This window comes from Gymnoscopelus braueri, assembly GCF_963280865.1.
Source record: "Gymnoscopelus braueri genome assembly, chromosome: 18".
Taxonomy (NCBI): domain Eukaryota; kingdom Metazoa; phylum Chordata; class Actinopteri; order Myctophiformes; family Myctophidae; genus Gymnoscopelus; species Gymnoscopelus braueri.
In genome coordinates, this window is record NC_137618.1 from 28,985,881 (window position 1) to 29,012,010 (window position 26,130).

Genomic DNA, 26,130 nt, shown 5'->3' on the forward strand with positions numbered 1-26,130 from the left:
TCCAGAGTAGCGCTGAGGGAGGCTACTGTTTCTGACACTGTCAGAGAGACGGACGACCGAGGAAACGCAGAGAAAGAGCGAGAGGGAATCTGTTACAGCACGGCGACATCTTAAGATTGTCTTTGACACGTGAACACAAAACCTGTGCAGCTCACAAGCGCACGCACGCACGCGCGCACACGCACACACACACACACACACACACACACACACACACACACACACACACACACACACACACACACACACACACACACACACACACACACATAAACACACTTCCCCCAACTTTCCTTTCACTCCCACAGTGAGTGAACATATGGCACCCCGAAGCACTTATGCGCATATGTAAAAGAAATTTGATTACTCCTGAAAATGATGAGCCAATTATATTCGTCACGCCTCTCACACACACACACACACACACACACACACACACACACACACACACACACACACACACACACACACACACACACACACACACACACACACACACACACACACACACACACACAGTACAAAAGGCTGGTATTCTCTATAGATAGAGAGGCCCGTGTGGAAGACACCATACTGTGAAACAGTCAGGCTGAGTGATGGATATGATTTATCAATCACCGATCCTGTCCAATCAAGACATCACTCACCCAGACACTGGACTGGTCGGGACCGGGGGGTTGGGGAGGGTTCGGTCCAGGGCTGGTGCCTGGGGTTTGGCGGGGTTGATTGAGGGCACAGGGAGGTGGTAATTCTGTGATCATTGCGAGCACTTGATGTAAAACAAATCAACAGTGGTTCTCAAACTTTTTAATTTCAAGGGACCCCAAGTTTGGTATGAATTAAGGCCACGGACCCCCATAACTCTGAGGGGGCCGTGCATGAGGTTGTGCACAAGCACACACACTGCAACAAGGTGTGTGTGTGGTTACATTCACTCAAAAAATAAAAGCTGCGTGGTTCAAGAGTGTCTTTAATTAATAAGCCACGTTCTACTCTAATCCATGTTAACATTAGATCCAGCATTATGTAGCTTCACAGATTCAAACGCTGTGTTTTACTGTAAGTTGATCTATTATTGATCTATAGTTGGGGTGTCTACGGGCAAATACCTGAGAAAATACCTTACCCCTACAGAGGTTTTCAGATTCTGTGACTGTGTGAGACCGTGTGTGACTGTGTGTGTGTGTGTGTGTGTGTGTGTGTGTGTGTGTGTGTGTGTGTGTGTGTGTGTGTGTGTGTGTGTGTGTGTGTATGTGCGTGTGCGTGTGCGTGTGCGTGTGCGTGTGCGTGTGTGTGTGTGTGAGCGTGCCGCATGCATGCATCCGTGCGAGGATGGACGAGGCAGGGAATAGCTACAGGCTCTTTATAACGGCACATTAACCTCTGATGGGCGTTTTTACAGCTCGATGGAATGAAGATGCTGCAACAAGAACACACTTGTCTTCAAGAATGCAGCACTTTCAAACAATGAAGCAACGGATCAATGCCTTTGTGTGTGGAGTTCATCATGCAACTCACATGTAGTGGAATAATATATATTCAGGGAGCTATGTCTCGTCTTCCACAATGTGTGTGTGTGTGTGTGTGTGTGTGTGTGTGTGTGTGTGTGTGTGTGTGTGTGTGTGTGTGTGTGTGTGTGTGTGTGTGTGTGTGTGTGTGTGTGTGTGTGTGTGTGTGTGTGGCATATGCCTGGTGGCATAAGGTGATATTGATTGGTGGGTTGGTAGTTGGTGTCATTGGTAATAATAGCTTTCCCTTTTCTGTAGTAGGCTACCCAGGAACCTAAATGGAAGTTAACGCACAGCAGAGGAAGTGTTGGGGGCAGCATGGTAACGTATAGGAAAATGAAGAATGGAAACGGAGAAAGGGAGAGTGGGAGCGGTAGGAGGGTGATGGACAATGTGTGAGGCCCCCTGGAGGGGGTCCAACTGACCCCCTATTAACCCCTCCTCCCTCTCAGGAACCCTCCTCTTCATTGGCTGAGCCAACGCACAGTCCAACCTGCCGATGTGAAACCAGCCTAGCGTCTTTTTTTCTGTGCTATACGAGAGCCAGTGGTGAACAAAAGTACTCAGCCCCAGTACTTGAGTCAGTATAGAATCTATACTATAGATACTCGTCGATTATCACTTAACTACAAGTGTTCAGTCAAATTTGTACTTGAGCTACAGTCCTGGAGCACTTGCTTTTTAACAAGTACTCAAAAGTATATGAAAAATGCTCAAGTATTCAAAAGTACAAATTACAAAGTGCATTTTCTTTTTAATATAAATGCATTGCTGTATTGACATTTCCCTCCAGAAAAGATTTTCCAGAAATATGAGAGCTAACAGAATTAGAATCAGGTTTATTTGCCACATCACAGGTTTACAGGTGTAAAGAAGTGGGTAAAAGGAATATATTTTTTGTGTGCGCTCCATCATTTTGTAGTATTCCGTGAGAAGAGAGAGGATAGAGGTAAAGTGAGAGCAGAAGGGAACGAGATAGAAAACAGGTTAAATGAAACAAATAAGATGTACATACAGTACATGATAACATATGTGATAGTAGGTACATGGCGTTTAGGACCATTGCATCATATATGTATATAATAGCATCAGTCTTGCACTGATGCTCTGCATCACATGCATGTGAACACACACACACACACACACACACACACACACACACACACACACACACACACACACACACACACACACACACACACACACACACACACACACACACACACACACACACACACACAGAGAGAGAGAGAGAGAGACACACTGTGGGAACGTCTTGTTGCTACAAAGAAACATGTAAAGATGATGTGAAGATAATGAGCGTGTCTGATGTCTTTCATGTGTGACCTGAAAACAAACGGCGTGGTCTTGTCATGCACGATTGCACGCAAACTGGTTTTGTTAGTTAGTCTGACAGTTTCTGGTTCCACCTTTTCTTTGACCTTAGCCACGTGAATTCTACCTATAGATTCTGGGCATGTCGAAACAGGTGAACTTTCACCAAACATAGCTGATCTACAAGCTCACAACGCATAGTAATGCGACAAGTTGTGAGCTTGCAGGTCAACTATTTTTGGAAAAGATAGTTGGTGTGTAGAGGGACAAAATTATGGGACCAAGGATAGAGCACTACTAGCCGTAGGTTACACCCGTCAACAAAGTAGACAGCTTAAAATTAATGACTTTTATTAAACTCTTAAAAAGGTGGTACTAGTCTTACAATAGTATTGTAGTAGTAGTAGTAGTAGTAGTAGTAGTAGTAGTAGTAGTAGTAGTAGTAGTAGTAGTAGTAGTAGTAGTAGTAGCAACAACAGCAGTATTAATAAGTATTCCACCAATGTATGGTCTTGTTTCAACGTACAGGACCTCATTTGGTCAGTTTGGCTTCTCAGTAAAGGTGGCAAAACATTGGAACTCTCTTGGCTAAAACTGAGGACTGGTGGCACTCTTTTTAATAGAGGACTCAAATTATAGTTAAACAACTACAACTGTACTCACATGAATAGATTATGACGGGTTTATTGTTTTGATCATGTTGTCTTTGCTCTATGTATGTATTTAATTCTGACTGTGTTCCCCTGTATTTTAATTGTACATTTTAAAACTTTGTTTCTTTTCTTACACTTAAGAAATGTATATCTGGTGTGTCCAATGCCCATGTCAAATAAACATAATGGTGGAGGAGATGGTGGAATGGGGTGGAGGAGGAGGGGGTATACGTTGAAGCCATAAGGTGGATGGGGAAAAGTTTCAAAGCCTCCAGAGAGCAGGTTTCACATTTCTCTAATCCTCATATGAAAGGAAGGCACAGAGAGCTAATCTGTGCAGAAACAGTTTGGAGATGTCAGGTACAATCACCTGTCAGTCAACACAGAGGTGTGTGTGTCACCCTGAGACCACCTTGTGCTTTGGAAACACAGAAATGGACGTTTGAGTCCAATGGATGACAGACAATCATCCAGCCATGAGCCAGAGGCTGTCACCTCAGGTTCCACACTTAAAATGTGCATAGAAATTTGCATCAACCCTAAAGTGCAGACCCAATATCATTACATAACGCTATGTTCCTCATATGAAGTTAACCATCCATAACCCTGTGTCAGAACATCTGGTCAAAAAAAAACTGGGCATGTCTTGTTTATTTATTATGTGGAGATTGATATTCAAATGTTTTCCTAAATCGTTAAAAATCTTCTAGAAGTTTCAATAAATGTAAAAAAGGAAAAAATTATAATCCAAAGCAATTCAAAGAAATTCTAAAATAGCAAATCTACAAGCTCACAATGTGTCGCAATGTGAGCTTGTAGATCGGCGTTTAAAAAAAATTAAAACATTAATAGGCCATAAGTGGTTCAAGTATAAATGCAGGTGTTTGGCCTTATGAAATGTGAAATCCAACTCCATAAAACGATTTATTAGCATCTTGGCATCTTAAAGTTTATAAAGTAATTCACATTCAGTGAAAGCATGAGCCTCTTCCATTCTTTTAAGTTGTCACACAAATGATCAAGCTACCCTGAAAAACACACATTATTCTAACCTTTCCTCCTCATTACTACAGGCCCAGAACCCGGAGAGAAACCACACCCGGGCCTGGACATCCAAAGCTCCCAGTTAATCAAAAAGTCCATTCCTTTCAGATGGTGTGATCAAAGTTGTCCCTCTTCTTTCACGGTCTCCCCCTGACCCTGCCCCGCGGTCCCCTCTTCAGGGGGACAAACACTTAACCAACACAGGATCTCCTTTTTAAAAAGCCCTGGCGTATTGTCACATTGTCATGTTGATGGTCTTAAAGGACCATTCAGCAGGGGGAGGAGGGGAACCTGAAAGTGAACCCCTCCCCCCTCTCTCTCCACCCTGAAAGAGAACAGGACTTCTCCCCCAGGCAGAGGCTGGGACAGGAGAGGAGAGGAGGAGGCAGAGGAGAGGCGAGGAGAGGAGAGAGGGAGAGAGATGGATTGATAGAGGAACGGGAGGAGGGGGAAAGGAGTAGGACAGGGAAGGAGACGCAAGGAGAGGGATGGAGATAGATGGACAGAGGAAGAGAAAAGGAGTGACAGGAGAAGGACGGTCAAAGGAAAGGAGGAGAGGAGAGCAGTGAGGAGGGGGGGGCTCATGTTGACTTGTTATATAGAACAAGAAACGAACACAGCAGAGAATTATTCTTCTACTTCCATTAGAGCCCTTCTACTTCTGATCAGATGTGAAGTCCAGAGCAGTCTATGTCAGTGGTTCTCAAAGTGGGGTACGGGTCAGGGACCCACGGGGTGGATGGGGGATTCCAGGGGAGCCCCAGCGAAATTAGTTAATATAGCATCAACATCATACCACTTTAACCTCATCTGTTATTTGAAAATAGCAGTAATAATTTTGGAATATTTTTGAGACATTTTAACAACACAACTCTTGTATGGCGGTCCCTGGCACAAGATATTTTCAGATGGGGGACGGCGGCCAAAGTTGTTAATTTGGGGGTCCTTGACAGTTTGAGAAACACTGGTGGTCAACGGTCCTCTCAACCAAACCACTGACCAGCTGTCTCTCTCTCTCTCTCTCTCTCTCTCTCTCTCTCTGACCATTGCTCATCATGGATGACTCAAAACCAGGATCCCTTAAAAATACATATCTTCATTCCCAGCGCGGCACCATACGTCCAACGTGCTCTACGCCCTCAAACCATTCGTTTGTGTCAACAGTGTGAACAGAACCCCTGGGTAACGGCTGCTATGTCCCCCCTCTTCCTCTGTCTCTGTCTCTCTCTCTGTCCCTCCCATCCTCTGAGAAGATGTAATTATGTGTTAGGGGAGCTTCAGAGGTGACCTTTGTGACAATAGAGCTGGACAGAATGACCTTGGATGTCATCAGCGTATATGTGACATGAGGTGGTCAGTATGGACGGACGGATCATCTTTCTCGAAGGGGCTGAATGTGTGTGTGTGTAGGGGGGTGGGTAGATAAGAAACAGAGGGAGGGAGAAAAGAGAATCAGTGTGAGAGAATAGGCATGGAGAGAGAGAGAGAGAGAGAGAGAGAGAGAGAGAGCGGGAGAGAGACTGGGTGAACGAGAGAAAGAGGGAGAGAGAGGGGGACAGGTGAGTTTGACAGGTCAAACGGAAAGGTCAGAGGTCGTTTTTTTGAAGTATTGGACACTGGGAAGTTGATCTGGTTAAGCTCTTGTTTCCATCTTCATCTGAGACAGACACTCCTCTTCTCCTCCTCCTCTTTTCTTCTCTTCCTCCGAGGGACGCATCGCCAAGGTCTTTCTCCTCCCCGCCAGGAGAACAGAAGGTGAAAGGTCAGACTCCTGGCAGCAGAAATTTAAATTAAAAAGTGTGACGGTCGGGGGTGGGGTGGGGGACAGGTTGAAGTTTGTTCCACTGAAGCCTCCGTGAAGGAGGAGAAGCTCTGGGAGGATCTATGGTGGCTTGGCGTATCATTGTGCCACACAGACGGGCTTCAGTTTGAGGGTGAACAACACAGAGTTGGACATAAAAGCGTTTTGCAGCCTCAGAGTGTTTTTGGCCGATACTTTTACTCCTCCTTTCATCTCCACGCCTGCTTTCTTCTTCCTTCTTCCTTCGCCTTCGGTCTCACGCCTGATTTATACTTGGTTGCGTGTCGTGTGGCGCACCAGCAATAGCAGATCTACAAGGTCATAACGCGACGCATCGCGACAAGTTGTGAGCTTGTAGATCTACAGTTTTTTTGGCGTGTGACGCCGATGCATGACTAAGTATGAATCAGGCTTCACAGTGCCCTGAGAAAGTATGGCGCTTTGACGCTTATCGCCCGCGTGCGTGTAAATTGTGTGTGTGTATGTGTGTGACAGCATGGGAAAGGGGCACTCCTGAGAAACTACAAACAGGAAGAAAGACACATCTATCACACGAGCACCCCCCCTCCCTCGCCCCCCCACCACTGCCACTGCCACACACACACACACACATACACACAGTGTGTACTTACCTCCACTGTAACAATGGGTGTTTCCTGGTGGCTGGGGTCACAGAGACGTCATGAGTAATGGCCCGTCGCTGTGTGAAAGCACGCGGACCGGAGGATCGGAGAGCCAAGGTCTTACTCAACCTCCACACATCACTCACAGGGGCTTTTAGTGAGAACGCCAAACGCCACGCTGGAGCCATTTTCACCGTCCTATATGCCGTCCCCTCACTCAGCACCCCCTCGACAAGAGCATTACGCAAACATCATACGAAACGCACACACACGCACACACACACACACACATACATGACTCCGTTGTTTGAACAGTGTTCACACGCTCTGTAATGCTTTGAGGATTTTGAAGGACTGTCACATGGTGACTGAAGATATGGACATCAACCAATTACTTTCAAAGTTATTTTTGGGGGCTTTTTCTTGCCTTTATTGGTAGACAGTACTAGACACACAGTAGAGAGAGACAGGAAACCGGGGAGGGAGAGAGTTGGGGAGTGACATGCCGCAAATGGTTCACATGGCCGAACCGGGGACTCGACTTTTAGAGCCTATACGCGCCCTAAACATTTGGTCATCGGGTCGCCCCTAACTTTAACCAATTTAAACCGGTGTCTCTATTTTAGGCAATTGTTTTCAAAACATTTTAATTTTGTTTTTTTCAAAAATGCCGATGTGACGTGTTGTGAGATTGTAGATCGGCTATTTTTTGCTACTACTTTCATGTGACACCATCGTACAGTGAAATATAAAATATTGTAGAGAGGTGTCTTATAAGCTTCATGGAGGGATGAGGCTTTCACTCCCTCTCTCTGCTTGTAGGTGTGCTAATTAATGTTAATTAGTGAAATCAGCTGTGTGTTTGGTTGGGAATGAACACCTGCATGCAATCTCACATGATTGGGCGACTACAATTAAACCAGACTTACTTGATGTATGATTTTATGTCGTTAATAGCCATGATCACCTAGATTATTTGATATGTCTAGAGTTCATCTTGAGTTCACTTCCTATCGTTGTCCCTCTGGTTTCACAAAAACAATTCCAAACGCTTCCTGCTAAAAACAAGGTAGAAATAATGAAGCACATGATGAAAGTCTTGTATAACACTGCATAAAAACACTAAAACAATACTTTGAGAAAAATTCAAAAACATGATTCCAAGCAGGCTACATTTATTCAGATTTTCAGGGGGGGGGGGGGGACAACAAATAAAAACGTCTTCTTCTTTCGGCTAATTCCCATCATCAGGGTCGCCACAGTGGATCATCTGTTTCCATCTGCCTCTGCTCTGCGTCTTCCTCTGTCACTCCAGCCACCTGCATGTCCTCTCTCACTGAATTCATAAACCTCCTCTTTGGCCATCCTCTTCAAAGACATGATATGAAACTAATTAGATTAACCACTTAAACCCTATATATTTAGTTCATGTTCGCCTATTTTCGAGGAATGTTTGCCTATTATGGACGATAGGGTTCATGTGGTTAACCTCCATTGCTACTGTATACTTTTTCCATGAGAGAGACCCACTCTGAAACACTTTGTTACTCAGCAAAGACGTTTTCAGCACCTTGTCCTTGTCACGGTAATGAAGCCAGACTGTGTGTCTTTAACACCTGGTCCTGTCTTCTGTGGGAGACAGAACTCACATCCGCTCACATCATCACAAGGATTATTCAAATGAGAAGTAGTACTGCCAGATTTTGCAAGAGAAACAGAAGCGACTAGTAGGCCCACACACACACACACACACACACACAACCACAAGAGACTTTCAAGCGACAGAAAAACACGCCCAAAGTCGCTTATGATATACGGACATGGCAACACTGATCATCACAAGGATGACTAAAAGGAGAAGAGCAAAAAGGACTAAACAGTTTTCAAGGATGGAACTATAGGCTTAACTGGTGCTAAAAACAACACTGCCCTCTGTTCTCTGAATCACAGGACATTTTGTTTGGCTGCTGCGGTGGTGTCGACATCAGTACCATGTAGGCGAGAGCTGTGCAACCTCTCTGAATGAATATAGATGGATACAAGGTGCTTCTCTGTGTTGTGTGTTTGGAAACAGCTCAGGTGGGAGGTGAAGTCAGTGCCCTCCACTAGAGAGAAATTCATCTTGCGATTCAAGAGTGGCGCCACATTAGTCACTGTCAAAGAATCACCCTCTGTTACTAAAATGTGGTTTGACAAGAAATAATAATAATCATCATCATCATTATAATACTCAATTCATAAAGCACCTGTGTTCCAATGGATTCTATATGTTTAATCACAAGCTCTTGTTAATACTTTTCATTGATTACATATTTTAAAACCCATACAGAACCTGGGGTCCTTATTTTCATCAGAAAATGTAGGATCAAACACATACAAAAGTTGAAATGTGGAGATTTTCTGGCCGACAGTGATGATGTATAACTTTCATAATAACATTCCGAGGTGCATGTAAAATGGAAAAATCACAAACTAAATTCTCTCACAAAAGTATTTCTGTAATGTCTCGTTTTTATCTGGAGTGTTGTGACCTTTCAGGTTTATTCAGCAAGTCGTTGAGTTACGGTATGTTATTTGTTTTTATATTTATAGCAGTTTATTTTTGGGAACAGAGCTCCGGAGAATTTTATCACAATGAGCTCATTTCACCAGAGTGGAGTGGTAATGGTTTTGGTACAGGATTGTGTCATTGTGGGTTTTGTTTCGCCTTGTTCTGCCAATCGGTATGTTATCTGATGTCCCTGTGACTATATTTATGAACTGAGATAAAGCTCTTCATTTAGCCTGTGATAAGAAAATCTAAAAATGAACATATGTAATGTTGCATATAGCTTGTTGCACAAGAAAAGAAAAACAACGTGAAGTAAATGCTGATTAAAACCTGTTTTCAAGTCTGTTTTTGGAGAGTGCAGTTAAAAGTCCTGTGTGCTATGACGTTTGTGATGGTGTATTCTTGAGTTAGCACCCTGATCCATGAGAAACCAAATTTCTTTCAGCTGTAGTATCCCAGCGTTTGATTTGCTGGGAGGATGGGGAGAATCCATGCCTCTGCTTTTGATACTCCCCTGTTCATATTTCATGATCGGTGGGCATATTTTTTTTATCCCTGCTTCTGGTCAAACTGAAATTAAATACATCCATTTCAGTTTGGGAAATGACTGCATCATGTTTGATATTTATGTTTGATAATATCACAATTTAGTAATTTAATTTAAAACAATATTAACTCTGGCTTCTATATTATATATATTTTTCAAACTTTCTCAGTTTTATATTTAATAAAAAAAAGAAAAGATAGCCAATCTAGAAGCTCACAACACGTTACATAGTGGTTGTAGATCTACTATTTTCGTTATTTGTCGCACTCGGAAGTATGCAGTGCTGAAATGGTTAAAGAAATGCCCCCCCCCCCTGTTTTTTTAAACAAATCGAACCCTGCAACTGTGTATGGATGACAAATAACTTGAACTACAGGTTTTCTTGTCTTTTCTTCTCTTGACCTGTTATGCAAAAAGGTTCTGAATTCACTTACTCATAGAAAAACAACAGGCTTGAGTACATTCTTGCATCTTGACTTTTAAATGCCCATTCAAATTTTGGAGGTCCCTTAAAATGTTTTTATTTGGCAGCCTGAAAATACTATCGCTTGATCAATATCGGTATATCCTATATTAAATAATGTGTCAGTCCAATGCCAGAAAATTAAAAAAATACAGGAAAAAAAATCAGATAATACATAATACCATATTTATGTTTAAAATATATAATAGTATGTGCTGTGTGTGTGAGAGAGAGAGAGAGAGAGAGAGAGAGAGAGAGAGAGAGAGAGAGAGAGAGAGAGAGAGAGAGTGTTTTACAAAAGTTTGGCAGTGGTTCTCAAAGTGGGTTCCAGGGACCCCCAGGGGTCCTTGAAGAAAGGGTCCGACTGTTCGAGGGACCCTCTAGCCCGTTGGTCTACTATAAAAAATAAACAATAACTCATTTTGTATGCAGGCCCCTGGCACAAAATATTTTCAGATGGGGGGGTAGGTATGCGGCCAAATAAATACATATTAATTGGGGGTTTGACAATGACATGAACAAAGTTGGCAGAGACCTCTGACAGGGCAGTTCACATTCACGAACGTAAAATTCCGAGAGCAACCGGAAAACAACGAGCCGCGGTGCGCGCTGGGAAACATAGGTCCACCATCTGACCGTCCGCCATCTTTCTTTACCGCAACTTCACCAGGACCAAATAACAACCAAGATTCTAAATGACTATTTCTGCAGTATAACGACGTTTTATCCAACAGACCGACTCCATAACAACACATAACGAACTCTAACGGCCGTAACGACCACCCTAACCCCGGACAGACGCACATATCAGCCGTTTTAGAGACAGTTTGTTAACCGGGTCGGAGGAGCAGCACCATCATGGGCCGCTCGCGGAGCCGCAGCTCGTCCCGCTCCAACAAGCACGCCAAGAGCAGCAAGCACAGCAAGAAGCAGCGCTCCCGGTCCCGGTCCCGCTCCAGGGACAAGGAGCGCACCTCCAAGAAACGCTCCAAGTCCCGGGAGGCCAAGCGGAGCCGGCGGGAGCGGAGAGAGTCGAGGGAGAGGGAGAGGGAGCGCGCGTCCAGGTCGAGGTCGCGGTCCACCACCGCCGCCGCGGCCCCGTCCTCCCGCAGCAGGGCGGCGCCGCCGGAGAGACCCGCGTCGCCGCCGGAGAGGATCGACATGTTCGGCCGCACGCTGAGCAAGAGGACCGCGCTGGACGAGAAGCAGCGCAAGGAGGAGGAGGAGAAGAGGGCCGAGATGGAGAGACAGAGGAAGATGTGAGTGTGTGTGTTGACGACATGTTAGCCTCTTAGCTTTGTAGCTCTGTATGTGCTAACCTGCTAATGCTGCTGATTCGTGCTGAATCGCAGCCTGTTCACCTGGTCGCTGTTAGCATGCTAACAGTAGCATGCTAACATGCTAACGTTAGCATCCTAACCTGCTAATGCTGCTGATTCGTGCTGAATCGCAGCCTGTTCACCTGGTGGCTGTTAGCATGCTAACAGTAGCATGCTAACGTTAGCATCCTGCAGACTTGCTGCTGCTGCAGAGCAGACAGACAGACGTGCATCCGGTCAGCTCAGGTCACATCACATTCTCTGCATCTCTGTTACTGACCATCAGCAGGACGTGGCCATGTGTTAATACCACAATAATCAGTAGTGGAAGAATTACTCCTTTCTACAACAATACCACACAGTTGTAGAAATAAATACAAAATGTATAGTCTCCACTGAGGAATGTCAGTGTTCTGTTTATCAGAACATTCCCCGGGGCTCTTTTTCAAAGCAGACACAGATGTGGATTTTCAAGTGGAATAGGCCCTCTGAATGACAGAAGTGTCAGAAATATAACTGTTCATAGTACTTATCTCAATTTCATTTTGTTTCTCACATGGTAGTGTATCATAGTACAATACAATCACTATCCAAGGATGATAATTCATTTAATCTAATACACCCATGGGCAAAAATGAAATCAGGTGGTGAAGGTTTGATCTAGTCCAACACAATATCGTTATATTGCCCAGCCCTACCCTCAGACATTGTCCAGTGATTGTAGCCTGAACACTGTCAGTGTCACACAGATGATTGGTCACCTGTGTTGACACAACAGGGTAATTGGATTGAAGAAAGTAAGGCTTCCATGCCTTCCATGAGCTGGGCTGTTGGGCCTGTTGGTGTACATGTTTGAACACAGCTGGAAGAGTAATGTTACTATTTCTTATACAAGCTTCTCTTCAGGATTTCACAATCTAAACTTATCGTGGGGATATTTTTTTTTATACAAAAGAACGATAACTACTACCTGAAACAAACTGTATGTTATCTTTATTAAGAGAGCAGCAGTTTATTGAACTAATCCAGGGGTTCTCAAACGTTTTTATCCCACAAACCCATTTTATGGTGGAATTATTTTGGCGACCCCACATTTTATCTATAGGCCTTGTATATGAATGAATATTTATTAGAAAATAAAATTAAAGCAGTGATTCCTGCAGATTTGTAAGCCTATCTTATCCATGAAATGAATAAATAATATTGTAGCGTTCCATTTGGTTCCATTTATTTTACCCACTTGAAGTAGCAAAAACACCCAAAACAGCTCTTTTAAGAGCCACCCAAACATAATTACTGCTAAATATCATTCATCAGCACTAAAATCAGTTCAAGGGCTTGTGTTGTGTATGTGCTGTCTTTCCCATGTTGCTGGTTCCCTGTGTGGGTTGGAGTTGGATGAATGAAGGAGTCAAGTTGCCATCTTTGCATCGGTTGCGAAAAGAAAGGAAAAAAAGTCGCCTATGTGCGATCCCAACAGCACCTTCTCGTGACCCCACTTTGGGTCGTGACCTATGGTTTGAGAACAGATTCAATTTATTATTTATTTTTTAAATAAAATACTAGTACTAGATCTTTATTTACTTTATTTAAAAAAAAACATTATTTTAAAAATACAGTCACACAAATTGCTGATCTACAAGCTCGCAATGCCTTGCACTTTGTATATCAGCATTTCATGCGCAACACCATTGTATGACAAAGTATAAAAGGGGGCATAAGTGGTTAATCAGTTGAATCAATTTAGATTGCATTTCTTTATTTTTTCTAATTTTCACAGTTTGGCAGTAGTGGGGTCCTTAACTTTAACTTTTTCCAACCACAGCTGGAAAATCATCTAGATGTCACCCTAGACACAATGACCAAACATGCTTAGGTTTTAGGAACAGCACAATTGCAATACAATTTGCACAAGACAATACAGTGAAAAGTACAGTACATGCAAATTACACTTTGCATTTGATATACACAGTTCTCATCTTGTATTGTTGAACAGGCCAACTGCTCCAGGGACAGTTAAGACCTCTTTCTCTGATAAAATGTGTTTAGTTGGCATGTATGTTCATGCATTTAATATTTTTTTCAGTGTGGCACCATCAGTTGTGGTCTTCCAAATGTATAAAAAATGTCATGTCAACTGTGTGAGTGATGAAGGAGAAATGATGTTCCGAGTTAACTTGACCAAGCTTTTCTTATCTATTCCTGTCATTGTCCACGGTTCACCCATCCAATAACACAGGCTGTACTTTTGAGACAGATTACAAAACAACTGTACCTTACTACCTTAGATGGTGGACGCATCCGATCATCCTATATAACCGTATGACCCCTGCTGTTTGTCATACTTAACTCATCTAAATTGCAGTCCCATTATTTGCTTGAGTTTCCGTTGCACACGTCTGCTCTTTCTGCACCTTTTAGTTCTGGGAAAGAGACTAAAGCGTTAGACTTTCACACACCCATTCCCATTAATCTTGTACAGGAGAACGAGAGTGTTGAATCACTATTGCCAACAAAAAACAGGGTCAGCTACTGTTAACGGCTGCAGCTGCAGAGCAAATTGGCTGTCTCAGCAGGTGTTCCCAAAACAGAAACACTGCCGCTGGACTGCCACGGTGTTTATCAGTGGTTTTACTGCCCAAGGCACACCAATGGGGCAAGTCAATATCTCAAGGCACACCTGTATTCGTTGCAGAAATGGCGGCTCTACAAGCTCACAATGCCTTGCGATGAGTTGTGAGCTTGTAGAGCGTCTATTTTCGCCAGTTCAGAAAATGTGTACACAATATTTACAATAATGCCATTCCAAAAATAGGGGAGCTAGGTTGAATGTTGCTCAAATCTATATCTTTAGGCTTTTTTTTTTAGGCCACTGGGTTGGGACCACTGGGTTGGGACAAAATAAATAATAATAATAAATAAATAAATAAATAATAAATATTCATACTTTTTTATAGTTGTATATTGCTATAATTATGTGTAGTTGTCACAAAATCGCAAAGCACATCTGGACTTGTTACACGTCACATCAGTGTGCCTTGTCATCACAGCATTGGGGAACCACTGGTGTGTGTTATACGCCTGATATAACTCGTATAACTCATTCCCTGGTCAAAATAGAGAGATGATGAGAGTGAAGGGCACAGTCCTCATGGTTTCAGGGTGAGGGGAGGCCTGGGTATGATTGATGATTATATATATATATATATATATATATATATATATATATATATATATATATATATATAAATAAATAAAATATATGTGTGTATATGTTTTATAAAACATAAGATCAGTTATCAGTGTTCTATCCGTTTATCTTTATCTGACCATCACTTAATTGTTTACGTGGAAATCGTAAAGTTAAAATAATTTCAGCAGAATATATCAAGGCCTGCTGGGGTGGGGGGTTATTTCAGGAGGGCATATTTACCCTTTGGCCCCTGGCCTGTGTATTTCAGAGGCTAGTGGACATGTGTGCCATAGGCCACATGACCTCCACCATCACTTCTATGTTTTAAAATGTTAGAGCGAGCGCCACCGGTTACTGCCACATCCCTCTCATTGTCTCACTGACAGTTGATATCAGCCTAATGTGGAAGCTGACATCTTGTGTGTGTGAGAGCGAGAGGCAGCCAGAGGCACAGGAGACATCTGAGACCCAAGCGCACACACTGTCCCACACCTGGCAGGCTGGCCCATTGGAGTGTACCCTCCTTTTGACTGCATCGTAGCCACGGGGCCACTTAACCAGCCATACAAATGTAAAAATAAAAGAGATTGACACTTGGGAGATAAGGAAGTTCTGAAGACCAGGGACAGACCCAGGTGCTCTGGTTTCCAAACCAAGGTTAACCTTCAAGAGGGGCACGGAGGAAGGAGGAGGTTTTGGCTTTGTGTGTTTTTTAGTTTAGTGCCAGAAGCAATGTGGCAACATAACCCCCCTAATAATTGCTTCCTGTTGAGAGTGAAATGAAAACAGTTTTAAAAGCATTTCTGAATGGGGAAACAGAATGACAGGTTAGCTACACCTGAGTATTGATGGTCGTCAACTGGCTCTTTCGTTCCTGTAGGGCAGTGATTCTCAAACTTTTTCATGTCAAGGACTCCCAAATTATATTATGTATTTGGCCACGGACCCCCATCAGAAAAGATTTTGTGCCAGGTACCACCGTACAAGATAAGTGTTTTTGAAAATAGCCAAAGTATGAAATGGGGTTAACGTGGTTAAATTGGTTTAGATGCTATATTAACTCATTTGGCTGGAGACCCTCTGAAACAAGGACCCCTGGGGGTCCCTGGACCCCACTTTGAGAACCACTACTATAGGGTGTTTTGTGTAGTTATGTAATCTTTTTTTCTTGTTAGTTTTGTAAACACAATACAGTTTGTTTCAGGTAGTAGTTATCGTTCTTTTGTAAAACCTTATTTTTATTTCAGTTAAGTAAAAACATGTTTTCCCCCCACACACATTTTTAATTCATAATAAATAACCTTAGTTTGTATCGGAAGCAGTGCGATCTGAACCACTCTACATCCAGAGTGCACTGTTAATGGTTTTACATGCTGTCTGACAGGATGACCGGTGACTTACACCTGCTGAAGCCTCTCAGTTTATTGTCAGCTCTCACTGGCTCATTGACTCCTATAGGGGTGTTGATGTGTTACTTTCACTATAAGCCCACACCTTGGTAAAACGAGTAGTGGTGGTGATCTGGCTGTAACAGTTAACTGTGAAGAACTGCTGTTAACCAGCTTTGTCAGAGGACGGCCTGGCATCTACAGCTCTTAAATAACGGGCAAAAACGTTTTTTATTTGTATTTTCTTTAGCTGAGATAATCACACACCGGACAATTAGACGGTGACCCACAACTTCTCTAGTGAGAACAGACAACACATATCACTTGCCAGTTGTCAGTTATTTTTACCCCTTTTTCTCCCAATTTTGTCATTATGTCAATTAATTCCTCCCCACACATTTCTGTGACTGCTGTTGTACCCTACTGGGGAGTGAGCCTCCACCGGAGGCTCCTCACTGGCAGGACGTAGCACCTCTGTCCTACTCCTTCCGTTGAACAGCACCCACTGACAGGCGCCACCCCAGCCCTGTCTCCTTTAGTGCAGCAACAAACGTCACCCTCCCCTCCCGGCTTCCCTCTCCCGAATACGACCAATTGTGTTCTCATAGACACTGCTTATAGACAGTGGATTCAAACCCCTAGACTCTGCAGTGGTCAGGTACTTTACCCCTACGCCACCTGAGTTCATACCTTCATTCTGATTGATTGAATATTTTATTAGTCCGAATGTAAACAGCACGAGGTACAGTGAGACATTTAGGCTAAAAGGATAACACGAAAAAGTCCTGGGGACTTGTTTTCTTTGTGGTCCATATTCTAATGAACCTTTCCCTTGTTCTTCTCATCTGTCTTTCCTACCTTCCCTACTGTGTCTCCTGTCTGTCCTTCCACTCCTCCCTCCTCTCTTCCTTTCCTCCAGCCGTCAGCAGGAGATCGAGGAGAAACTGATCGAGGAGGAGACGGCGCGCCGCGTGGAGGAGCTGGTGGCCAAGCGCGTGGAGGAGGAGCTGGAGAAAAGGAAGGACGAGATCGAGCGGGAGGTTCTGCGGCGGGTGGAGGAGGCGAAGCGCATTATGGAGCGACAGCTCCTGGAGGAGCTGGAGCGCCAGCGCCAGGCAGAGCTTGCAGCACAAAAAGCCAGAGAGGTAACGCTCGGTCGTTTGGAACGGCAAACCCCCTCCTCATCCCCCTTCTCTCCTCCTCCCCCATGCCCAGCCCGCCATCTCTGGGGGGCTGTGGTTCTGGCGGAGGGTGTCCCCTCTTTTACTGTTCAGACTGTAACCCAGCCATGGCACAAGTTTCACCGTGTTATTGGTGAGGGGGGCTGAAACGTTGCGACTTGCGACGAGTGGCTCGTGATTTTTACACAAGTGGGCTAGTGAATTTTGTGTGGCTACTGAATTGCCTAGTTAGACCTGTCAGGCCACAGCGGCTGGTGGATTCCAAAATAAACCCATTTGCACAATTTTCCAAGTCGAAATAGAACAGGACCCTTAAATAATGATGGCTAGTCGTGCAGGCTGACTTAAGTTACCAGCCGCAGTAAAAGGATTGCAGCTTGTTTACAGTGGTGGTGACTAGGGCTGTATATCGGCAAGAATCTAAGGTACATCGTATTACAATTAAGGGGTTACAATTAAATATTTTCCCATGTATTGTTCAAGGCGATGTATTGAAATTTAAATAGTATGAGATACAGCTGAAGTGGTTAATTGAATCATCTTTTTAAATATATATAAAAAATGAGCTTCTCGATTATTAGATTAATCGCAAAAGTAATCGACAGAATAATCGCTCCGAAAATAATGGATAGGTGCAGCCCTAGTGTGATTTCTAGATGTGTAGATGGTCGTGGTTAACGACAGCCTCAGTGGTATTAATGGTGAACTGTGGGTGAGACACCTTTCATCATAGGTAGAAGGCAGCCATTTTGCCACTGTTTTCATAGTGGAACAGCAAAACCCCTCCTCACCCCCTCTCTCTCCTCCTCCCCCTAGGCCCTGACCCCCATCTCCCCCCTGTGAGAGTTTTACCATGGCTGAGTTACAAAACTTTAACCAACTTCATTCTCTTTCCATCAGTCTTCTACATTTGAGTTTTTATATATTTTTATTTTTGCAAATATGTAAGCATCTCTTTTTTGAAAAAATATGTAATAAAGACATATTTTTGTAAGTTGACAATGTTCTACAGTCCATGTCTGTTCCCTATTGGCCATTTTTAAATTATTACTTTAGAAATCACTGCTCTTAAATAGTTTTAGGTTTCTTTCCATATTAGCCTATATACACAATTGTAGTTACTGTAGAGGCATACATGTATTTGTATGTTGTTTATGTGGATGTAATTGCTGCCAAGCAGCAGTGAGCAGTCAGGGCCTTGGCTTTAGACTTGAAAACAGTCAAATATATATATATTTTTAAATATACAATTATTCTTTATGGCTCTGTATTCTGTTCTACACTGAAGACTAAGGGTTCACCAGGGGGTTCCCGTATAATCCTAAGAAGCTCAGCAATCATCTTACGTTTATTGTCTGAACATAACACCTACATGGATTTGTTCTTCCCATTTTTATAAAGGGAGTTCCTCAAGGTACCATCCTGGGGGTTCCCTCCGATTGTAACCCAAAGCACCTCTAAACGTTGCTCAAAAACTTGTCACTTTTGAGATTGTAATACTACTAGACGTAGACAGGTGTTTGAGGGGAACCCCCCTCTGTTACCCTCCTAACCCCCTTCCTTCATAATGTAGAGACGTTTGTTGACACTACAGTATTAAAGTATTGTGAAGGAGAGGCGCTGTTAAAGCAAAGTGACCCCGATTCGCCCAGGGAGCAGCCGGTGACTCGGTACTAATGGGGTGAGAAATGTGCTCCCAACGCATGAGTCTTCCTCTCCACAGCTTCTAACGAGCAGTGGGAGAGTTGTTGAGTTTTTTACAATAGAATACGAAGCTTATCCATTGGCTGCACGCTGCAGTGCGATCAATAACAAACAAGATGTGTAGAAATTGTACTATACTCAAGGTTGGCAGTTTGTCCTCTTCAGTTTTTCGTTTTCCGTCCTGCCCCCTCGCCTCCCCTTCCCTCCCCTACCATAATGCTTCTTGTTTTGAGAAGTTCCTAATAGAAGGCATCCGCAGTGATGATGGTGGTGCAGGACACTTCTGTTTCCTGTCTGAAAGGTCACCAGTGTCTTTTAACTATTGATAGATTTATATATTGTCCTAATATTTCTTTGCTGCGTTGTGAAAAACTAACACATTTTTATTTTTTTATTTTGAAGACAATCAAATGTGCTATGTTGTCCTCATCATTTTCTTCTCCTTCAGGCCTGCGGCTCAGTTCCATGTCCGTTTCTGTAAATCTGTTTTTTGAATGTTTTTAATTTGACACGAGACTTTGTGTTTTAATGCCACAACCTTCCTAACGAGCATTTGAACTGAGCTATAGCCTGCAGTCTCTCAGCTCGCCTGCCCGCCCACCCACCCACTCAACACTGCTGTCCTTGCACTCGCACACACACTGCTGCCCCCCCCCCACACACACACACTGTTATACTCCCCAGTCACAAACACACACACAGACACCAAGGTTACCATAGCATTTTTTATTAGTTTTTATTTTGTTTCATTTTGACTTTGTTTTCATTTTCAATTATGTTTTTAAATCAGATTTGTGATTTTTTTAGTTTTTGATGCCTAGTTATAGTTTTTATTCATTTTAGTGATAGTTTTAATTCATTTTTATTGTAAAACTATTACTTAAAGTGTCCGCTAAATAATTGGAAGCTAGATTTGAGTTTTATAAACGCACAATAAATAATAAAATATTTGTATTTCGGTTAACTAAAATGTTTTTGTCCACGTCTATTTTTTTGTTACTTTTAGTTACACAGCTATAATAACCTTGACAGACACACACAAACACACACACACACATTGCTGCTCTATATTGCAGCTGAACACGCCCAAACACCCCCCCCCCCCCTCTCCCCTGGTTACTGTCCTACGCTCTCTGGGCACCGGGCGGCTCTAGAGAAAGGAAGAGAGACTTAAAACAGAACTGAGCAGAGACTGCGAGCTGGGCCTGCAGGTATAAACAGTACAGAGATCAGAGTTAAGACAGAGGAATGGCCGCGGTATGGCAGAGTACCCCCCATACCTACCCACCCACCCACCTACCCACCCCAGGAGCGCTTCTGTCTCTCTGCAGGGGGGCAGCACTGTCTGGACCCGTCAGTAAATATTCATCTGGTTAATGGCGAATGCTTTCATCAGTTGTGTAGGTACACAGGCACAGGAAAATGCGTAGGTATACACGTGCATTGGTGAGCCAAAACTATTCCACTCCTTCTTTTATTCGTACTTAGCTTTGTTTTGTTTTGTTTTTTATTTTTCCCTTTTTTATTTTTTTTTATTTGCTCTTGCTTATTATAATGATGATGATAAGAAAATAAAAAGACAAAGATGTTTTTATTGGTCATAGAATGTATCCTGTCTGTCATTTATTCTCTGTCCTTTTTATGAGTGAGACGAGTGGCTTTTACCCCGTTTTGGTTACAATAAAAAAAAGTTTTCTTTAATAGTAAGTCAGTCATAGTCCTGAGGTGTGGGCGGGAGGGTGGGGCTACTGTGACCAATAGCAGGAGGAATAAATGAATAACATAAGAGAAGAGTAGCGGGTTCATTTTCCCCTTTTCCTCTAGTCTGTGCCCCTACTGTGTTTGAGAAGAAGCCTGGCAGTCTGCTGGAGTGTGGTCAAGTGTGAGAGAGGTTAAAGCCATTTCTCTGCGGTGGAATGAACTAGTTTTTATATACGTACGTGACGTGTGTGTGTGTGTTTGACTGCTGCTGTTCAGTGTGTGTGTTTGTATGGGTGTGTGTGTGTGTCAAAGAAGAAGTTGAGTGGTGTGTGTGTGCGTGTGCGTGTGTGTGTGGAGGCTGTAACCCGTTCGTGCGCTAACATAGCACCGTGTTGTCCATCCAGGAAGAAGAAAAGTCCAAACGGGAGGAACTGGAGAAAATCTTGGAGGAGAACAACCGCAAGATCGCAGACGCTCAGGCCAAACTGGTACGCACGACTCCTGGCTGCCTGTCTGTCTCTCTGTTTGTATATCTGCCTGTATTTCTCTCCCTCTCTCTCTTACAAAAAAACTACAGTCCTGACAGCCATGTGGGGATTAAAGCCTTGTTATGCTGCTTTTTCTGGGAGACATTTTTCCTCCATTTGAGTCAAATTCACATCCCCCAAACTGCTGCTTTCTGCGTGGTGCCTTCGATCACATCCCTGATAATGGCTACCGCTGGTTAGTCCAAATCTGTTGGTGGTGAATCTGCTGCCGTTGCAAATATGACATCGAAATATATGGTCAATAATCCTAAAAGCCTGTTTTCCATGTGTAAGCACACAAGCCAGGGATGAGACGTTTTTTCTCTCTCTCTCCTTTTGTCCATTGCAATGCACTCCTCTGGTTGGCATACAGTTAAAATCCCACAAATGACTGTTTTTGTTGAAGTGTAACTTGGCACTTTTCACATCCAATAAAACGGTGGTTCTTTGTTGGTTTGGCAGCAGGGCCCTGGTTTTGCATCAACGATGAAGTAAAAAACCCTGGTATATATTTAATAACCCAATATTCTTCTGTTAAAGTTATTCTTTGTCCACGACCCAGTCAGAGCATCTTGCTGCGGCCCATGTGTGGGTCTTGACCCACCAGTTGAGAAACACTGTTTTAATGAACAGCACCTTGTACCACAACTTACATAGTCCAACCCCATACTGGAAAAATTGTTTTCAAATATGTTTCACAGATACAGTATACGCTGTGTGCTGAGGCATTTAACAGTTTTGGCCTGGTCATTGTACAAAGTAAATGCTTGTGCTCATGTATTATTATGTTCAATTTAATAATATGAGAGAAGTGAGAAATGAGAACATGCTATGCTTAAATACTTGGCACACAATGAATTTCATAATGTACAAAGGGAAAATATATTTTGGACTTTGGAACTCTGTGCGTGGGCACTGTGTGTGTGTGTGTATAAGTCACGATTATCAGACTGAGGCATGATGCTTTGTGCGTTCCTGTCGATGCGTTCTGTTAAACAGTGGTTTTGGCAGGGAAGCCCTGCTATTGATGCTTATCAGTAACGCTTAACAATGAACGGTTTCTACTTAAGGCCTGAGGTCAGCCCTGGTACCCATTTTGAAAGGCGTGTTTATTTGATTCAGGCCTGATTTGTCCAAGCTGAGTCTGTGGTGAACAACAGACCCAGAGAGAAATCAGTGTTATTGGAGAGGCTGGTAGTTTGTGGGTACTTGGCTCAGAGGGGGTGTTCTGTTCTGTCTGTGTGTTGCTATTCCCAAGCCAAAACCACAAATACCACACCCTCATCGTGATGATTGACGCGGAGGGAGCGCTCGTTTTGGTTCACGTGATAACTTAAACCTATCGCGTCTGCCGCCGCTTTCACGACTACGACTCGCTAGTCAACATCCGGGTACTCGCTCACGTAAAAGCCGGATGTATACTTAGTTGCGTGCCGGTGTCGCGCATCGGAAATACAGATCCACAAGCTGGCGCTCTTTTAGATCGTGTGCTTGGACGTTGAGTGAACCAAAACAGCCGTTTCCTCTAAAAGATTGGCTTGGGAATGACATACACCCACTCTATCCTTATATGACCCTGGTCTCTCTGAAATGACTGTTTCTCTCTCCAATGTGTGTGTGTCGTCCAGGCCGAGGAACAGTTGCGTATCGTGGAGGAACAGAGGAAGATCCACGAGGAGCGCATGAAGCTGGAGCAGGACCGGCAGCGGCAGCAGAAAGAGCAACAGAAAATCATCCTGGGGAAGGGCAAGTCCCGACCCAAGCTGTCCTTCTCCCTGAAGGCCACGGAATGAGACCCCCCCCTGGCCCCCTGCCCACCCTGAACCCCCCCCGTCCAACCACCAACACCCAACAACCACCGCCCTACCCTGGAGCGTCGTCCTCAACCTCTCCTCTCTGGAACGCTGGAATCGCTTCGTTTTCGGAAGTGCAGAAGGAAGGAAGGCTGAGGGAAAATGGCCGCGCCCCCGGTCCGAAGAGGGCCTCACCCAACAGGACCCACCTTTCATCCCCCTTCGCTGTGCTGCAGGCTCCTCCTCCGCTTCTTTACCCCTCCCCCACACCACCATGACTCTAGTTTGTGCTTCTTATTCTCTTGTTTTACTTTACATTTTTTAAAGAACTTTGAACTTTGGTGTAGAACGCTTCTACTTGTACCCTTTACTCCCCACCCTCGCCCCTTTCCCCCCATCCATCCCATAGAGGTCTTACTTTTGGTCTAAATGAGCCACCTTATGTCACAGTACCTGCTACGTGTCGCTCCCTCTCCCACAAGCCAGCAGTGACACTGCTGCATTCGTCCTGTCTTGAATGCACAGGTCCGACTGAACTGGTCTTGAGACATTGTCAATGGTCAGTGTGGGCCGTCTGGCTTCTGGGTTTGTTCCTCCTGTGCATTTTAACCACTTAACGAAATAGTACATGTACAAGCTCGTAGACAGGCTTGTTGACGGGCTATTATTCATCATACAACAAAGTATGTAGGGCATAAGTGGTTTAAACATTATAATTTTTTTAAATGTACAACAGCGGCTGACAACGGGGAAAATAAAACAAAACCTGTTTGAAAGCACAGACGCTCGCTCCCTCTCTCTTCCCCCCCCCCCCCTCCCTCCCTCTCTCTCTCTGCTTCCTCTGCCCTGCCTGACTGTAAGAATACAAGCAGGAAACGGTTTACTCCAAATAAAAGGAAATGCAGAGTTGCAATGCAGTCTGAGGAGTTTCTGACTGTTTTGAAGGTAGCTTGTGCCCCCGGTACGGTTTAGACCCATCGGACATTAGATTTACACAGCCTAATCCTGTTCTGAATAGAACAAAATATGCATCTCATTATGAAATGCAACTCCTTTAGAATTTTCCCCCCTATTTAAATATTTTCTTCTTCCACAAGAGGAAATGCCGCCATGTGAGCAGGAAGTCAGCTCGATGCAGGTCAAACCCAGGGCCCGAATCCCACACTGTCCACACCTATAAGGATGTGTCCGTGTCTCGTTTTGGAGGGCTTTGTGGGGTTACGTAGGCGAGAGAGGGAATGTTTCCTGTATGATGTAATAATAATAACAATGCTAGCCTTGCTGTGATGTGCTGTTCAACCCGAATGATCATGGAGAGTGATTTGAAAAGGTCCTTCGCTCGCTCACCGAGCAACAAACATCAGCATCATGTTTTATGTAAAGTCTTTGGGTAAAAAAACAACAAATGATCCATCAGAAATGACTCCAGGGTGAATTGTACCAAAAGGGTCCCGTGTTGTGTCTTTAGTTTGTGGTATAGTTCGTTAGCCACTTGAACCCTAGCGTCCCTTTTGCGGGCATAGTCGGAATAGGCGCACATTCCGCGAAAATAGCCGATCGATGAGCTCATCGCGATGCTTTGTGAACTTTTCGATTGGCTATTTTCGGCGAAGAGATTTTGGTGTAGAGGGGGAAAAGAGATGGGACCTAATATTGAGCCCTGGGGAACCCCGGTCAACTAAGTATATAGGGTTCAAGTGGTTAACTTCTGATAGGTGTTGCTTTGGTAATGGATGTCCGTTGCAAAGGTAAGGTGAGGATTGTGTGAGGAGGTCAGCGGTGTGTATGTGTGTGTGTATGAGAATTTGTGTGTGTATGTTTGACTGGCAGGCTGACCTCAGGTAGGTATACAGTTTAATTTTATTATTCTTTGTTTTCTGAGAATTTTGAATTTGTCTTGTAATTTTGCCCCCGAACTTCTTGGACTGAACAATTCACCAATAAATCCATTGAATGCGCGTCACTGAGCTCTGTGTGTGTGTGGCCGATATGGATTCTACCTAATTTTGAGTATCATCGCTGTTGGACAGAAACCTTGTATTTCCATATTAAATCTTTTTTTTTTTCTTCTCACATATGAATGCCCTATTTTATACTTTGTCATGTGACTGTCAGTGTCATGCAAAAGTAGCAAGAATGGCTGATCCACATACAAAGCGTTTTAACATGTCACATTGGGAGCTTGTAGATCTGCTATTGGCTATTTTTGAATATTTTCACCTATAAAGACCTTCCCAACATAAGGATGCTAGGTTGAAAGTGTTTAAAATGTTCAAGTCTGTCTGCGGGTTTTATAGGCTACATATTAACTTGACTTGTGACTAAATCACTACATTGGAACCATTGGTTTATTTTTTTACTTTTTTTCCCCCCTGAAGGCAACGGTCCGATAGTATTTGTGTTTACACAATATAAAGAAATAATGCCAAGTACCTACTACATTGTGAAACTTCCCATATTTTAAAATTACAGCGGTACAATTAAACATGGTATAAGTAATCGATTCTCGGTGTCTTTTGTTTTTTGTAAAACTTGGCAACAATATTGAACCACGTATGTAATGAACACCACAGGCAGTGGGTTGTCTTGATTATAATGGAGAATTTCAAAATGTTCCCTATTGTTTTATAATGGAATGTATATGGGTTGATACTCGTGTGATGGCACGGTAGCATGCGGTGCCATATTTGTCTCAAGTATTGTGTCATATTGTTTTACTTATCCACAATTAGACGATGATGGATGATATTGATGGAACTTGTGAAGAAACTGAGGTATCCTTTAAGGTTTGTGTGTGTT

At 43.5% G+C, this 26,130-nt stretch overlaps 1 protein-coding gene across 1 annotated transcript; it reads left to right on the top strand.

Moving 5' to 3' along the window:
- Nucleotides 1-11,155: 11,155 nt before the first annotated feature.
- Nucleotides 11,156-23,333, top strand: LOC308073900 (arginine and glutamate-rich protein 1-B-like). The gene is made up of 4 exons (XM_080413173.1): nucleotides 11,156-11,784; nucleotides 17,345-17,570; nucleotides 21,416-21,499; nucleotides 23,167-23,333. Exons 1-4 carry the CDS (start codon nucleotides 11,384-11,386, stop codon nucleotides 23,329-23,331), a joined length of 876 nt encoding a protein of 291 aa, XP_080269299.1. The 5' UTR covers nucleotides 11,156-11,383; the 3' UTR covers nucleotides 23,332-23,333.
- Nucleotides 23,334-26,130: the final 2,797 nt, after the last annotated feature.

What these genes read in the sequence shown, in the direction of transcription:
- LOC308073900 (XM_080413173.1), top strand. Translation starts at nt 11,384, where the DNA reads ATGGGCCGCTCGCGGAGCCGCAGCTCGTCCCGCTCCAACAAGCACGCC. An exon ending in ATGGAGAGACAGAGGAAGAT is followed by an intron (nt 11,785 to 17,344) that starts GTGAGTGTGTGT and finishes CCTTTCCTCCAG; the next exon opens with CCGTCAGCAGGAGATCGAGG. An exon ending in CAGCACAAAAAGCCAGAGAG is followed by an intron (nt 17,571 to 21,415) that starts GTAACGCTCGGT and finishes TTGTCCATCCAG; the next exon opens with GAAGAAGAAAAGTCCAAACG.